This window comes from Siniperca chuatsi, linkage group LG11, assembly GCF_020085105.1.
Source record: "Siniperca chuatsi isolate FFG_IHB_CAS linkage group LG11, ASM2008510v1, whole genome shotgun sequence".
In the NCBI taxonomy this organism is placed as follows: Eukaryota; Metazoa; Chordata; class Actinopteri; order Centrarchiformes; family Sinipercidae; genus Siniperca; species Siniperca chuatsi.
In genome coordinates, this window is record NC_058052.1 from 5,770,872 (window position 1) to 5,789,484 (window position 18,613).

The 18,613-nt window shown below is 40.5% G+C and overlaps 1 protein-coding gene across 1 annotated transcript; it reads right to left on the reverse strand.

Annotated features, from left to right (window-relative positions):
• Positions 1-1,734: 1,734 nt before the first annotated feature.
• rel (v-rel avian reticuloendotheliosis viral oncogene homolog) lies at positions 1,735-18,319 on the reverse strand. Its single transcript, XM_044214522.1, has 11 exons — positions 18,203-18,319; positions 17,765-17,803; positions 15,951-16,090; positions 15,586-15,734; positions 14,669-14,760; positions 6,068-6,208; positions 5,212-5,316; positions 4,751-4,969; positions 4,544-4,609; positions 4,339-4,413; positions 1,735-4,212 (listed from the first exon to the last, which is right to left on the reverse strand). Exons 1-11 carry the CDS (start codon positions 18,207-18,209, stop codon positions 3,299-3,301), a joined length of 1,947 nt encoding a protein of 648 aa, XP_044070457.1. The 5' UTR covers positions 18,210-18,319; the 3' UTR covers positions 1,735-3,298.
• Between the last annotated feature and the right edge of the window lie 294 nt (positions 18,320-18,613).

Here is an 18,613-nt window from a genome sequence, read left to right on the forward strand (position 1 = left end):
CTGGGTAAACAGCTAACCAGAATGTGTACAAAAGTAACAAAATCCGCCTACCAGCACTTCTAAAGCTCACTAATTGAAACGTTTTATCTCGTAAATTTAATCCGTAAAAAAACAAAGCGTACAAGTCAGATTTTGTTAGCCTTAGACATGAGCCATGCTAGCTAGGCTTAGCTAACAGTCTCCTGGCTATTTCAGAGTGTTATCAATCTTCTAGTCTAACTCTAGACAAGAAAGTGATTAAATGCATTTCCCAAAATGATGAACTATCTTTTAAAGACAAGCACCTGATAGCCATAAACATATCAGAATGTAAAAGAATTTGTGCGACACGTTGCAGTTTTACGTGGGGTTATGTGCCACACGCTTTCTTGACCAAAAGCAGTAACCTCAGGTGTTTCCCTGTTTCCAGTTTTACACTAAGCTAGGCCAACTGAGTGCTGGCTTTAGATTTGCAGACATGGAAGTGGCATCAATCTTCTCATCTAACTCTCGAAAGAAAGCAAATAAGCATATTTCCCAAAATGCCAAACTATTCCTTTAATACGTTTTTTGGAGTTTTAATAGGTCTGATATTGTTTTACTGATGTTAAATCTGGTTGCTTTCTTATGTTTTGGGCCGTAAATCAGGCAGGCTGGCACAAAATGTAAATCCTGTAGGCAACAGTGGCTTAAAAATGTACAAGACTCAAAAGTGATGTAATTATTTTTAATGTTGAAAGCGCCAAACACTTTCACATTTGCGCGTGGAGATGCCAGCAAAAGGCTTTGATCGGGCCACAAAAGCCAAAGTTTCACTGCTCAAACTGCTCAGACTTTCATTTCAAGCTCATTTTCAAGCAACGACACTAATGCTTCTGTGTTACCTGTTGACTAACAGATGAAACTTGGTTTATGGTAGCAATAAGGACAAACTTTATATTGCCGTAGAGCACTATTTTATTATTGATGTGTTACGATATATAATTCGAAATCCTATTATTTTTGATATCTTGATACGTATATTTTATATATAGAATATACTGTAAAATTAATTGGTATATGGACAAGTGATACATGAATTGGGTTTTTGTTAAAGGAATAGTTTGACATTTTGGGAAATACACATTCGCATTCTTGCTGAGAGTTAGATGAAAAGATCGATACCACTCTAATGTCTGTACAGTAGGCTACATTAAATATGTAGCTAGAACCAACAGGCGGTTAGCTTAGCTTAGTTTGTAGAGTGGAAATGGGGAAACAACAAGCCTAGCTCTGTTCAAAGATAACAAAATCTGCTGTGCATTATCTCTAAAGCTCACAAATAAACATATATCTCAATTGTTTAATGCGTACAAAAGCCAGTGTTACAACTACACATTGTATTTTTGTGGGGGTTATATGCCGGACTAGTAACTTTTAGGACACAGCTAGCTAGCTATTTCCCCCGTTTCCAGTCTTTATGGTAAGCTAACTGGCTGTCGCTATGTATTTACCATTCAGACAAGAGAGTGGCATTGCTCTTCTCAACTCTTGGCCAGAAAGAAAATAGGTGCATTTCCCAAAATGTCGAACTGTTCCTTTAACTGGCCATGTAAGTAATGCACTTGGCCTCCTCCTCATCCATTATGATCATATATCAGGGCACCTGGTCATGCTTTATCACATAACTGTTATGTATGCTTGCATGTGAAGATCATGTATAGAGTGTAAGAGATGTAATATAAAGGTGATAATTAAATGACAAAATATGTGGAATAAGACCAACTCTGTTTATTAAGAACTGATTCCGTAGAAAAATCCAAAAATATCAAATCTTACAAAGTAGTTATCAAAATATTTAATTTCATTTAAAACCAAAAAGCTTCTGGAAAGCATACAAGTAAAAAAATAACATGCTCAGATGAGCTAGCCTAGAGGTGACAGAGCCCTGCAGGCTGCTTCCAGGTCATAGATTTGAAACCCACACAAGAGCCAGTGTTTGTTCATTATCAGCCATGTGTACTATCACAATGTCCTCGAGCAAGGCACTCTGTGAAGCTACTGGTAAGAGGCTCAGTTGAATGAATAAAACACAAAATTGACATCTATATCTAGAAAACATCTGGTATCTGAATAACACATGTGATCACTACTATGACACAGTCATTACAAAGGAAAGACAACACTGAATGTGCTTCCTCCCACTTCCTCAATGGAAATTTCAGTACCTTGCCAGTTCTTGAGCGTTTCAGCATGGTTATTGCTTTCACTCTCAACTATGGCTAACATGTATGTACAGAGTGCACTTAACAGCAAATATTCTGCTAAAAAAACAATAAAACAGTATAATATGTAAGAATCCTTTACAAAGCAATAAAAAGTAAACCCGTGATAATAAGCCATTTTTTTCTGCTGTACTTTCAAAATCCCTAACATCCATTTACCCCCATTTTTTTCAAGGTCAAACACCCCAACAAAACATTGATTATTATACAGTATGTTGACAGTGAATCCAACTTCACCCGAGAAAGACAAAGAAAGAAAGTAGTACATTCATTTCTTCGGAAATCTAACTTTGGCTTGGAAACCATCAGCATGTCGTTTGATGAGGTCATCATTACAACCTAAGGCATGGTTCACCCACATACAGGTCTTAGCCTTGCAGAAGCCAGTTGAACTCATGTGAGCTCAGTTTTATTGACTAGTCTAGAGAATATCCACTGAGGTCCATAATACCAGCAGCTGTAGGCCAAACCAATTAGTGAATTAGGGCGATTAGAACGACCACGCAACTTGGCATCTCTTCAAACACCCCAACATTTTAGAGGTTACAGGTTGGGGTGGAACCTGTATAGAATCGCACCTTAAACCAATTGTAAACTGGGGCTTTGAACAAGGCATCCTTGATATAAAATGCGGCAAAGTTCTGAAACTACATGGTCTATTTCTTATCTCAAATCTAATCTAAGAAATCAAATTTGATTGATAATTTTCAGGAGAAGGTGTCCAGATTTTCCAGATTAATAATGGGAAGCAAAGACCAATGACAGCCATGTTTGGCCAATCAGGTGTAGGAAGCATTCTTGGTGTCTAGTCTGTAAGTAGTCTGTAATCAATTGTACCACCTAGAAACAATGCCTTTGTCTGGTTATGGATCCAATTGGCTGCCAATAATTTTGCTCTTAAGCCCACTGATGTAATAACCCAAGCAAATACCCACTGAGCCTTACTGGGCCAGAATGGGTGAAGCAAAATATCTGGCTTTGCAAGGCTAAACAAGACCAATGTATTCCTTGGCGCTGCTTCTGTTTATTACTTGACATCAAAAATGTCACTTCTTTTAGTCGCTTTGCTGAGTTGCTTTGATCCAGTCAGCCAAAGTTGAAAAGTGGCCTTCGGGGGCCATTCCGTTGTTTGAATAAGGATTTTGAAGATTTTTAAGAGGCTGGGTGTTGCCACTACCATCTTGCCTCATTGGATCCATGATGGTGCCATTGCTCATAGGACGAGGAAGCAAGTTGGTGTAAGTATTTCCTTGGCTTTCCCTTGGGGATTGCATGAGAGAAGCATGGGTCTCTCCCACTGTGTTCTGGGGCTCCTGCTTCAGCTGGAAGCCAGTCTGAGACCCTTCTCCCACCAGGGTCTTCAGAAAATCTTCCCCTTCCATTCCCTGTAGGAAGGGGAAAGATCCCAGCCCCTGTGACCCCCCTCCACCTCCAGGTACTGACCCATTAAAGGTGTTCTGGACTGGATTGGGGGAATTGAAATTGGGCCACACACTCTGGAGACCCTGGTTCTGGTTGCCAAGATGGTTCTGGGCCCGGGTCTCAGAGGTGAGCTCCCCCCTTTGGTGCTGCAGGTGAAAGAGCGGCTGGGACTCTGACTGGCTCATTCCAGGGGCCTGGGGGACTGTATCCAAGCACTGCAAGTCCCTCATGGAGAGCTGAGGGAGGGTGTTATTCTCAAAGCTGTTGTGCTCCACTCTGTGGGAGTAACCAGGTCCACGGTTTGACTGCTGTTGTCTGCTGCTATTAGGACGTGACAGATTGCTCATGACACCAGATGGGTTGATGGTGACTGTATTCATTGAGAGTGCTGGGTTGGGATTTGCCCATGAATGACTGACTGGTACATTAGGAGCCTGTGATGTCATCATTACATTCTGAGGGCCTGGTTGGTAGGGCTGGTTGAATGCAGTAGGTTGTTGCTGCATCGTAGATGTTGGCTGTTGCCTCAGGTACATGTTGCTGAGGTCTGGAAAACATATGGTGACTTTTAGTGTGATAACAAGGCAGTATTATCCTGATCTGGATGGAAATGTTGTATTTGGATTAACATCTAATCATTGCTATTTGAGGGAAACCAAGTTAAACCAGTTACCTTTCCGCATGTGACTCATGGTACTCTGTGGCACCGCCTTTGGCCTGTTCATAGCCAGACCAGCAAAAGTACCACCTAAGAAAAGGCCAGAAACCTTTGTTACAATACATACATGTATACTGACATACAAAGGACATTCTCATACATGCACATGTGGAATCATATCAGATGGTTTGTACTGTATATACAGTATCATATCTATTACCTGACAATCCTGATATCCTCATCAAGTTCTCTCTTCTGCGCTTCTTCTCATTGTAGCCGTAAGGATCTATAGCAAACACAAAATGTTCACATATATCACCCAAATATAACGGAGAACTCGGGCCCAGTTCCTGGACACTAGCATCTGACAGAGGAATGGCGATAGTTTGAGTTTACCAATAACAGAAAGAAGGTGATCATTGCTAACCTTTGTCGTCAGGCAGATATCTGAAATCCATCGGTTCACTGACTTCCTGATCAGAAGGTCGCCGCAACTGCATTTGCACAGTGACTGACTCTGTTATGGAGGTGTTATAGTAGGACGGAGTCTTGAAGACAATGGCTACTTGGCGATGAACATCGGCCTGGGAGAAGGAGCCTTTGGCCTCCCAGCCGTCAGAGGAGAAGAATCGCACCTCAATGTCATCTGGAGGAAAGGCGGATGATGGGATGTCAGGAATGGAAAACTGAATGAACATACCGAGAATTGGGCACTATGGCTATAAATAGCAAAATGGACTAATGGATAAGTGGATTTAATGATGATGAATGGAGAGAAAATAGATGCAAGCTAAATGAAAAAAAACATGCAGTATACTGAAAAATGTGTAAAATAATAAAAGGCTGATCAATTAAAAAAAGGCCTACAGAACATTGATAGTAATGTACCTTTCTGTACTTTGTCACACAGTAAGAAGATCTCATCCCCTCCCTTAACACTGCCACTGTTCCTGTTGACGCGACAGATCCTCAGCTCGGCTGTGTTTGGGGCCCCTGATGATACAGAAACAAGTTGTGAACATGCAACCCAACCGACACAACAAATCTAACAACTAAGACTGGATACTATAAGTAAGACAACATTTATTTTTCCAAGAATGATAATGTCAGAACCTGCCTTCACATGATCTAGCTTTAGTGACTCGGAGTAACTTGCTCAATATTTGCTTCAGTTTAGAAAAAGACCACATTCAGTTTACAGTTGAAGCCTCACCAGGTTGAGTCACATGTCACATGCCTGCAGTCAGAAGAGGAAGTGCTCCATGGTTACGGTGTTGTTTGAGGGTTGGTGTATAAAGAATTTCCTCTTTCTCAATATGTGTGAGGAACACTGAACTAGTTCACTAAGTGCAACACAGGATATCTACTGGACACACATACGCAGGTCTTGCAACAAACACTTGCGTGAACAGACTGCACAGCTACAGATACTTCTCAACCTCTCATTTCTTGAATAGTATTAATATTACTTTATTTCAATTAGTAGGACATTAATAAAAGTCTAGGTAAGGCTATGAAAAGACATGAATATTAGTATAAAATATTTGCAGCTGTTATATCATCATCATCTCTTCCACTAATCCACTATCTATTGAACCCTAAGGTGGACACACCTAACCTTAGGTTGCCTGTATTCCCGTCAGTACAATTATATGGCAATTTCATCATGTTCTCATCACTTGTAATTGCCTAACATGACGTCAGCATGAACACACTTTGAAGCAGACAGAGCTCAGCCACTCACTGTTGTCATAGATGGGGTTGGTGACGATGGGGTTGAGCGGTCGGGTGTAGTGGCCGTTCTCGTCCTGCAGGAAAACCTGGATACACAGGCGAACCACGTTCAAGTCGTACTCCTCTGTCTGCAGCAGCTGCTCACGTGGCACTGAGGTCACACAAACACACACACACACACACACACACAGGTGTCAGCTAGGTGAGAGCAAATACTGATGTTCACTAAAAGCATTATTACTGACATAAGACAAACAACCAGCAATATAAGCAAAGGATCACTTACATCACTGAGCTTAAGCTCTGATACTACACAGAGTAGATGGTTTCCCAAGTTCACCCAAATAACCATAAGATGCAAAGCTAGAAGAATTTTTCACCTTGGCCCTAGTGAGCTCAGATAGTTTTGGTTTTATGTGCTTAGGTTTTAACTTATCTGCCTCCAGTTGTTGAAGAAGTATTCGAATCATTTACTTAAATAAAAGTACTCGATTGTGAGTTAAAGTCCAGCATTGAAAATTATACCTAAGCAAATGTATGTATTATCAGCAAAATGTACTCAAAATTAAAAGTACTTATAATACAAATATACAGACCTTTATTACTATTCTATACTATATTATAGGATTATTATTATTATTGTTATTGATGCAGTAATGTGTAAGTAGCATTTTACAGTTGTAACTGGTTGAGGTGGAGCTAATTTGAACTATTTTATATACTGTTGGGCAGTTTAATTTATGACAATGCATCATATTTTATAAACTCATATGTTTTGCATGAAAAATCTTGATTTGTACATTTACTAGTAACTATAGCTGTAAAATAAATGTAGTGGGGTAAAAACTGCAATATTTCCCGCTGGATTGTAGTGGACCAGATGTACACCACAGCAATTAAATGGAGGTTAATGGAATTTCGTTTGTGGTGTTTAATCCACAGATAGTTAATAGCATGGTCTGTGGATTATCTTGTGTAACCAGGACATTGTTTATGAAAATACACTTTGTTGGTGAATTTTTCAAATTTAGTTTTTCAATTCTTTGACTACCATAGACAAATGGCGGCAGAAGTTTTAAAGGCGGGTACCTCAATATTACACAACATCAAGCTATCCGCATGGCCAGACACCACTAAAAGTAAGTTAAAACATACCTCTTTTTGAAATTTGGGTGAACCGACCATTTAAGATTGTTGGCTAAACTGGATTTAAGAGTATTTCCCCTCCACTATATCCCTTTTTATGATGCATATAGCAACAATATAAGTGTGCTTCAATTGCATCATAATTAATATAATCACAGAATAATGAAACCAAATGTGCAAAAAAATAGTGTATTGAACAATTAATGACATAAACGTGTCAAACCATCAAAACATAGATATATAGATAGATATATAGATAGATAGTCTATAAGGTTCTCATGTTTGTCAAATCTGTAGGCTGTCCCCAAAACCTCAACTTTGGATCAACATAAACACGTCAGAGATAAGCTTTTTCAAGCGTCCACAACCTACACTCTCATTTGCACACACTCACACACACAAATACATGCAAGCGTCACACATACCGCCCTCAGAGGCAACACACAAACACACACCTTGCAGGGAGAGCTTTTACTGAGAGACGCCCACACACCGACACACACACACACACCAGGCTTTCACATCTGCCTACTTTCTCTTCCTCCATCTCTTTAGCGCTCATGTCGAGGCCATCCCCGCCTACAATTTGTCGCCACGGTGACGCTCGGCGACGTCACCTCAGAGTGGAAAGAAGTGTGTGTGCCTGTGTGTGTGAGTGTCTGCACAACACAGAAGCAAGAGATGAGACTCCCTGCACGAGTGACCATGATGGCTCCTGACGTGTGTGAAAGTGGTGGGACAAGAGCGAGTGTCAAGTCAAATCTCTTAAACTTGCTAACTTCATAATGTGCTTCGCACCCATTTTAACACTGACAGTATAATACCAGAATTTGTTATTGTTCCAAACGTATTCCATGGTGATAATACGTGCATATTCCTGACAGAAAAGCATTTGTGAGATGTAGGGAAACTCCTCATCCTTAATGAATGTGTCACTGGACATGTTCAGTGCAAACAGCTAGCAAGGTATTTTTCCTGCTTTGTCTCTGCATGCGCTGCTGGCACCAGCCATTATCCTTCTCAAGGCTCAAGTCCAAGTTAAGTCACAGGTCATCAGTGCAGCCACAAGTCTGTTTGGATATTGCTTAGTCAGAAGTCATCCAATGTGTGACTTGAGCGTGACTGTAGTCCACAGCTGTGGAATTACCGACGACTAACATGTCTCTCCAAGCCCCACATCTCCTCGAGCAGTTTTAGTGAGAAATGATACAATACACGTTAACCTCGACGTGAAGCTTCAAGCTTTGTTCAAAAACTCTGATATTAGATATCAGATACAGCCAAAACATGTCAGACTGGCTCTAACTTTTATAACAATGTTCTATATTAGATGGCATATAGCATTCAGACCTGTCTGACGTGCTTTAAATCAACTGCAGTTTTGTTTGGATGCAGCCATACAGGAATTGTTTGACATTCTGGCAAATACGCTTACTTGCTTTCTTTCTGAGAGTTTGATGAGAAGATCAACACCACTCTCATAAATGTCCGTTAAATATGAAGCATCTTGGTTAGCTTAGCTTAACATAAAGACTGGAAACGGGGGGGAAACAGCCTGGTTCTGTCCAAAGGTAAAAAAAACATCGCCTACCAGCACCTCTAGAGCTAACTAATGAACACTTTATACCTCATTTCTGTACAAAAAACTGAGGTGTACAAGACAGAATGTGTTACCTTTGGACAGAGCCATGCTAGCTGTTCCCCCCATCTTCCAGTCTTCATGCTAAGTTAAGCTAACTGTCTCCTGCTTCATATTTGACTGAGAGTCATGAGAGTGGTATCAATCTTCGAAACTAACTCTCGGCAAGAAAGTGAATAAGCATATTTCCCAAAATGTAGAACTATCTTTTAAAGACAAGCACCTGGTAGCCATAAGCATTTTAGAAGTATGTAAAACAATTTAGTAGTATACTACTTAGTAATATATAAATGAATACGTCATGATGTAGCCATCACAGAGCATATTTGGAGAATGCAGTATTTACTAAATGAGGAGTTCCCTCTGTTTCAAACAAAAAAGTAACAACACTGAAAATTAAAACTGCTGAGGGCTGAGGTGTCTCTCTATAACAATAAAGTCATGCAGCTCCATGCAGCTCTGCTCTACTTCAGATTTCTGTTTGGTCATCAGGTTTGTCTGTTGTAGGTGGCAGAGACAGACCCACAGTGGAGAAACTGAAGGAGGGAGAAATGAAGACTTGCTCGTGTATGAAAGTGGAACTGTTAAAGCAAATATTGATGGAACATACTAAGTTGGTCTGTATGAGTGCTGTATGCGTGAGTGTGTTAGTGAAAGAGGCTGACGCTGGACAGGTGCAGGAAAGTTGGTTGGAGGTAAAAGCAGTGGTGAGTGAGTGTGTGTGGTGGAAAGAAACTGGGCCCGGAGGCACCGGGCATCCTGGCTGCATGAAGCTGCACCTGCAGAAGGACGAGGTCATTGGCTGTGGGGGTGACGGGGACAGTGAATGGCGGGGGAGGGGGGTGTGCGCGAGGTGAGTGGTTAGTGTGAATGTTGGAGCAGAATGTGAGAGTGAGAAAGAAGGGGAGGCAGGTGCCAAGCCTCACCGCAAACAGCGTCTCCACTGCATGACTCACAATTTCATCAAGTTTCATGGCATGCATCGTTCAGTTTGTGTGTCTTACTGAGGCTGAGGCAATGGCTACAGAATCATATATTAAAGTTACATCATATATATATCTATATACCTGCACTGTAATATGAAATTACTATATGTAGCATTTAGAGTTCCACGCACAGGTCAGTTCTCCTCTGAAATCTATGTTACTGCTTTACAGCACATAGGGAAATTGCTTAAAGGCACAAAAATTATAGAGGATGGTTTGGATACAAACATAGCGGAAGTATTTTGGCAATAGCAAATAATAGAAAGAGTAAAAGGCCAACGGAAAAACCACTTCCAGCATGTTAAACCTCTTCAGTCAAACAGACAATTAGAGAATGGACAAGTAGCGATATTGTCTTTGTGACAGAAAACATTCAGGTTTATGGAACTTGGAAATTACCAAATCTCTGCCAATATTACTCTACATTACTCTCCTCTATGATCTCATTTGCGTACACTGATTATACTTAGGTAAAACAATGAATTGGGCAATGATGATTTGAGTTTCAAAACTAATTTATGTGACTTTTAACCTACTTAACCTACTATTGTATCGATATGTAGGTTACATATATGTAAAATACGTGTCGTATGGGCTCAAATAAGGGTCAAAAAGATTTTGAGCTTGCGGAATGATGTTAAGAAATCATTTTAAAGCCTGTGGTTGTATATCACCCTTTGTAAACCTGTGAAACAGAGAAAACTGGAGGAAAAAAAGACACAGTCTATAGTGATTTAAAGTGATAGGCATGGCTATGCAGGTTTAATCACTGTTGTTTGATATCACTGAGTGATAGAGGGAGGCAAAACTATGGGCTCAAATAAGGATCAATAATATTTTCAGTTTTTGAAATGGTGTTCAGAAATAATTTCCCTTTGTGAGCCTGCAAAAACCCTCAAGACTTAGAACTGTAGAAAAAATGAAAGAATGACTAACTACAATTTGTGCATAAAGTATATCAAAGGTGAGCTTACACAAAGAGTGAGAAGAGCGGATTTCTTGGAGGAGAAAGCACTGTCGCAAACATTTACCAGGTGTACCACCACCACACTGTGAAATGTGAGGGGATAGTAATACAGAAACATATTACTACGTCACACACACACACACGCACACACACACACACACACACTATTCTGTTCTGTGTCATTACCAGTACAGGTGAGGTGAGCTTACAGTGACTTAACTGACTCTGTGATCTCATTAGGTCTCAAGTCATTACGCGTTCAACTACACCGTTGTAGCCCAAAACACCATCTCACATGCATGAAATGAGGTGAGGTCAGTGTGTGTGTGTGTGTGTGTGTGTGTAAGGTGGTTGGGTTTAGGGGAGTGTGAGCGGGGGGTGGGGGGGGGGGCATATCTCCCCTGACACAGGAAGCAGCTGAGTTTCACAGCAGAAGTGAGCTGAAGAGTGGGGAAGGTTTGAGCCACGTGAAAAAGAAATCCAGCTGCCCATCGTACAGTCTGCAGCAATAAATACATTTAGTCTGCGCCTGGGGTATTGCCATGGCTACATGCCATCTGACATTCAGCTCCTGTATCTATACCTGGCACTTTACTAGATATGATTGGTTGAGCTTCACACGACATCTTGCTCTGTTTGCTTGGAATGTCGGTTAATCTAGAAATTAAAGCTGCACTCGTAAGTCAACAGGAGTACAAGCTAAACAATAAGAAACTGAAAACATACGCCTCATATAAAGCGGCTGCATCCAACTTTAATTCCACCCTCTCGACAACTTTCCTGTAGCTAGACAGAACATGAACTGAACATGATGGCCCACTTCCCATCAGTGGTTCTTCGTGGACAAACTATTGACAAGATTACTTTTGATGCAATCTCATCCACGTTCGAGGTTAAAGCTGGGTCATCTAGTCACCTCCAACCTCCTTGTACTCCCTTTTAGATGAAGATGCAGAAAACAGCATTAAAATTAGGAATTCTGTCATATTATTCATACGTTCTATTCATCTATCAAAGTCCATCTATACTCGTGATAATAAACAAAACTGCTCTATTAGGGAATGACATGGGGAAGATGGTAAATGGTGACATGAAAGTATCAGTTTTACATAATCTACGAAATCAAGCTGCTGGCTTTAGGAGCAAATTGTCTATGGTTACAAATATCCACTGCATCCTTCTAGACCACATGATTCACACAATAAAATATCTTGAAGGGTAGCAGTGCGGACATTTGTATAGTCTGACATCACTGCAAAAAACACCACTGGTGTTTCAAGTCTTCAACTTCGAAGATCTAAATTAGTTCTTTAACTCTAATAGCAAGCAGATAAGAAAATAGACATGTGGTCATATATGGTGAAGCTCAGCAGAGACTAAAAATGTCAGCTAGGGTTAGAGCTTCATATCACCCAGGAACCATCTATATCATAGTTTCATGTTTGCCTTATCGGTCTACGAGGCTCTGTATGCAGCGCTTAGGCTGATTTGCGCAAGTGAAAGTAAAGTATCAGGTTTCAACACTTTTGCAAACACAGAAAGTCCTAAATCAAAGCATTAGAGCAAATTACAAATATGTGAAATATGTGTGGTTAACAGAGAACTCTGAGGACAGATTTTTGGTTAATTCAAGCAGCTTTAGTCACCACTTATTGCCTCTTAGACTTGCCAACATGCACATTTGCCTAGTGCAATTTTAAAAATGTATGATATTGCGTTATATCTGTAACAACCATAAGTTTAAAGATCAAAAACCAAACACAAACACTAAAAGAATATATGTCTAAATCAAACCCGATCATAAACCTTTTATTCCCTCCATGGTTTTACAGTCCTGTAAAGCACCATACCCTACTTTTATCATCATGACTGAGAGCTGGGGAACCCCTTGGTCCACCCCCCCCCCCTTTAATGAATCCTGCATTCCCAGCTCTCACGTGGCATCCTGCACTGTGCTGAATTGAGCAACTGTGACCAAGAATGGGGAAGTAGCTCAACGCCTGTTTGTACACGAGAACCGCTGTCTGTCTGCACCGGAGCACCACAGAATGAAAGCGCACTGAGGAAACGGCATTATCATAGACAGTGCGGTGGCAAGAGAGCGGGTTTTCGACTTGATGTTAGGAAAATCTTCTCGACTGCCTGAGAACTGGGTCAACAAGCATTTGAAAACAATTCTTTTGAATTGTTTTGAACATGTTTGAACAGTAACAACTGCAGGAAAAGCAACAGCAGCAACAACAACAGTAACAACCAGCTACAGTAACAGCAAACAACAACAACAATGATATCAGTGCAGCAGCAGAATTCAAATAAAGCATTTCACCTAAATACAATGACACTATTTACTTTGTCCACTGCAAATTAGTTGGTATCAGCATATACAGTACAGTATAATGGCAGATATGCAAAAAGAAATGCTAATATATCAGTGTTTTACAGGCTTCATTTATATATATATTACCCTTATTTTTTTATTCATGTTTAAAACATCTTTGTTTGTGTGTTTGTGCTTTTATTTATTACTGTTTAATACTAAGTTAATGGGATTTGTTATAATATTATAAAGAGTACGGTCTAGACCTGCTCTGTAGGAAAAGTGCAATGAGATGACTTCTGTTACGAATTGGCGCTATATAAATAAAACTGAACTGAATTGAATGTCATAGATAAGAGTCATAATGTTAACAAATTGATTCAGTGTCTCGATGCCTGTTACGCAGCAATAACTACCTAATCTACCTACGGTTCGCTACCATTAGCCACCATAAGCTCCTGGTCATGCCAGACCAGGTGAGGCTGTAACAGCAAAACTCCTGAGTGTATATCGAACTAAGCTAGAGTGCATTTTATTGCTTATGAATTGAACTTTTCATTTGTACGAGTGAGATTGTGTTAATTCTTCTTTTAAAAGATACAGTCTTGCTTTAAAGTACATGTACTTAAAGGATAAGGCTCGCGTTATTCTATAGTTTTTAGTTTTAAGGCAATGTCACTCGGATGGTCGGTTAGTGCACCACTTATCTCAAACACTAGTGGATGGATTGCCATAACATTTTGCACAGACCTTCATGATCAATAACGGCATGTTAGCATGCTGATGTTAGCATTTAGCTTACATCCGCTAACTTGTCTGTAGACTCTTAGTCTTGTCTCATTGTCAAAACCAAAACCAGCAACTACCTACTAAAGATGTAGATGTTATAAAAAATGATGATGTATTTTTTTTAAAGGCTCAGTAATTTCCTGTATTTTTCCTCAAACAGGAGTAAACAGTGCATTTGTTGTTGTTCTATTTTCAGCGGCGGATTAATCCACATTTGGTGAGTACTTCCGGCAGCAGGACGATGTATGTGGGCCTGACTCAAAGCAAACTACAGTAGCCATGTAGACAGTGTTGAAAGAACATGTCACCCTTTGCAACGGTGTGACTCACTGATGTGTGTTTTATAGTTTGTGTACAACAGTGGAGCTCTACGGCACAGAGGAAGCAGATATATCAGGCTTTGGATACACACACAATACCTGTTAGTAGGATACATTCATTGATGGTTTTAGTCTTTTCTTTGGATTTACTGACAACAACTGTAATTTACCCTGCCTCAGTCAAAAAAGACCACAATTATATATTCTGTTTCAAATAGTTTTTGTTTAGGCCTTTGTGTTAACAACAAATACGAGTATATGATTATCAGATTTTACTTATTCTCAAATACTAATGTCAGTATTGGCCCTAAAAAAAATCCAGTATCCTTCAGGTTCTGAAGATGATATGTTACACAAGTGGGTTGAAACCACTGCTGTCAGTCAGTGTAATGTGTACTCCCGATGAAACACATGAAAACAGAAGAAATTCAGAGCAGGAGGACTCACCATTGAAGGGGTTGATCCCTCTGGTAATCCTCTGTACGATCGCATCTTTCACTTCCCTCCTTCTCACACACTGGATACCCAGATTCTGGAAACTGCGTGAATAATATTACAACAGGGCCGTGAGAAAGTGACAGACTTTTATAGTGCTGCAGCAAGTTGATCATAATAAACAAAGCGCATGGGGCCACACCTGAGTGAAGTATGATCTCAAAAAAGAATGCTGTTGTGTGTAAAGTTGTGTGTGAAGATCAACTTCATCTAACCCATCTGGTTTTGCTTGTAAAACAGATTACCGCAAACTAATGACTTTTCTGATAATGTTTGGAGTAATTCCATTGATATACGGAGAAATCTAAATTAATCTGAATTTACTACACAAGTCCATGAGGGATTTGCAAATTATACACACCAAAAGATACTGACTCATTCTCTCAAACACATGCTCGAGTACACACACACACACACACACACACACACAAACTCTGTTTTCTCTCTCTAACACACAGTGAATATGGATGATGTCACTTGGGGAATTTCCCATATTGCCATCCTCATCACAGACTTGGTAACACAAATATGCTTTGTGTGTGTGTGTGTGTGTGTGTGTGCGTGCGTGTGTGTGTGATTTGCTGTATGAGTTTCTTCCTCTGTATCTGAGAGGTCACCGATTTACACTTGATGACTCCCGAAACCGTCAAGTGAAACATAAAATACTGTTAACAGAAAGCAAATTGATTATGTTGTGGTGTGTGTGTGTGTGTGTGTGTGTGTGTGCAAGAGAGAGGGTGTGTTGACTTATGTTGATTACAGCATGCTGATTAAGACTGAGACTGGGGTGATAATTACTCTGATGACGACAGTGACTGTGAAGTCACTGTATATTACTACAGAGTGCTGTTGGACAGAGGTGAACTCACGCGATCACTCTGCGGTCTGGACCAAACTCGGCCTCATAGAATCCGTCTTTACAGTCCTTCCCCACCAGGTCGTGTGGATGCGGTCGGTACGGCTCGTTCTTGGTCACCAAGTAAACACGTACTTTCCCTTTACCGCAGTAATTCAGGATCTGTGGAGGAAGAGGAGGATGCTTTAACAGTCATTTATAGGTATATATATATTGACACATATGCATGCAAACTTGAGGGAAAGAAGACAGAAGGAGGAAAAAATTAGGTGCTTTAAGGGCTTTGTGTATTTTTCTATAATACCAATAAGGTGCTTTTATATACAAACAAACATGTAAGTCTTTGCAGTTGAGGCGATTCAAGTTCTGCTGACTGACCTGCAGACTGGGGTAGGTCCTGTTGTTGTCGGAGCTCTTCTCGCCGGGGATGCTTCCGGCCGAGCGACCCTCACACTTGTACCTGAAGCGCATGCCCCTCTGCTTGGGCTGCTCGAAGATCTGCATCGCCGGCTCAGGCACTAGAGAGCACAGGTGATGAAAACAGTCAATGAAGGGATGGGGAGATGGGGAGGCGACGAGGCAGAGCAGAGCCAAGTTGAATCGGTGCCCAAATAAGACAGAATTCTCGACAGTGGTTTTGTGCTGGGAAGGTGAGTTCACAAACCAAACTACCAAACCTGCTTTTATCAACTAAGATTCAGAGGACAAAGTGGTTTAAAATAGTTATATTCATTTTTGCTTAATTTTTGTATCTTTTTGTTTTGAATGACAAACGTTACAGGCTCAAACCGTCAATAGTCAGTATCAATAAGTCATGCGAAGGTATATTCAGTTAATGGCCATGTTTGTGACATTCAATAACCCAGGAAACACTGAATTTGCAGGTCAAAAGACAAGTCCAAATGCCTGCTGTGAAAAAGGTCTAGTAATTGTTTGGTTCTACTAAATGTAAGAAAATAGTGAAAAATGCCCATCACAATTTCCTAAAGCCAGTGTTTTAGAGTTAATATTTCGTTTCTGTCTTTGCACGTTGCCTAAAGGTTTGTGTAAAAGTAAAAAACTATTACCAAATGCCGGTTTCAGAGAATCCCCCCTACTATGAACCTTCTCATTGACACTATCAACTACCTAAGCTTTATGGGAAAGATGACTTATTGTACACACTTCAGCTACAGAAAGACATCATCCTAATCTTTCGGTTTTTGTTCTGCATCTCACGTTCACTGCTAAATTCAAAATGGTTACTGTCCGGTTCAATAATCCAGTAAGCATTAATTCAGTGATTTGCAGTTAGTGTACACATAGTGGGCAACATTTGGCTGAAAAGTGAAAGTTTGTAGAGGTTTTCAGAGTTCAGTTATGCTTCTCATTAAAATAGTTGCTGACATACAATAACGTTATATGTAACCTGGATGTCTAAAACTCTTTCAGCATCAAATTTAGCCCCATTAGATGCATAGGCAACTTTGAAACTGCAAGTCATCAAATTAGTGCGTACTAAAAAGGCAAACCTCAGCCATTTTGCATTCAAATCAATGCATCAAGTGAGTTAGTACTACTTTAACCTTTTTGTGCGAAACAAAACCTGCCCCACATGATGCCTGTGTGAGAGAGGAACTAAAACTGATCCGGGAAGTGTTTCTGTTTCTGGTGTCCAGTGTTTCCAATGATTTTACAACACAAAAATCCGTTTTTGTGGACACGACAGCCGAGCGACAAGCGCTCCGACCAAAGTGCAGCGTTGACACACAGATGTTACGTAGGCCAGTATGAAACAAGCCCTGTTACATTTCTGACATAATTAAGAAATGTTTGTCAAAAAAGTGGCACGGCCATGACCTGCCTTCCTCATTTTGCAGCTACTTTACCAAATGACGCTCCAAACACAGAACTGAGAGATGATGTAGCTCTCTCACACACACGCGCACACGCACACACACAGACACAGACACAGACACACACACACACACACACACACACACACAGACATTTATAACACAATAAACTCATACATCACAAACTATAAGGATGACACACTCACACCACTGGTCTGAAAAAAAGAAATGCTTACAAATGAGGAAGTGAAAGACACTGCAATGCACTGAATGTTTGGCACTTATATATTTTGACTTGTGGAGACAGACAGCAAATTTTGACACAAGACGTGTCAAGAGGTGTTAAAATGTACTTACTTAGGTGTGGATCGTCTGCTAACATGGAGGGCATAAGAACTGAGGAGGAAAATGTGACATATAGGAGGAAATTAGGCAAATATGTATGCAAATTAGTTACAAAACCATACTGAATAGTGTTTCACTCAAACTGCTTTGTAGTGTTTTGTAAGCTCGTTCACTGTAACCATTTACACTGACTCCAATAACACTGTCAATCGTTGCAACAAGGAGGAAGTCGCACTGTGTTGTTAAATAGACTTATAATAAATAGTGCCAAACAGTATTTAACTCAAGAACTGTGTTGGTGTTAGTGTTGCTATTGTACATTTAGGCGTAAGATATTTCTATAAACAAAAAAAGTCGGTATATGATTATTGGTATTTATTACATTCTGCCCTGACCGCTCATTCTACACGTTACCGCTATTATACAGTAAATAAAGGTGTTGCTACTCACCGTCCATGATGCGCACACGCTCTCTCTCAGCCGTATCACAGGTTATTGTCTCTTGGAGAAGCCGAGCTGAAAGAGTGACAGTGGATAGGAAAAGTGATATTTGTTAGACGAGACCAACGGGGGGGGGGGAATTCCCCTCTGTCACCGCCCCCTTCATCTGAACTGGCCAATGAGAAGCCGCAAGGCTGAGAGCGCTGAGAGAAGTCACTCCCTTTAAACATAGGGAGTGTGAGATGAGAAACCGAGTGTGTGTGTGGGGGGGTGAGGGGGGAAATGCGGAGACACATGACAGCAGCCTTGATTTTTGGGGGGGGGGGAGCCACGAGAAAGAATAAAAGCTTAGACAAAGTCAAACTGTATACCATACTCACTGTGAAGCATGGAGGCAGCAACATGCATATGGATGCCTGA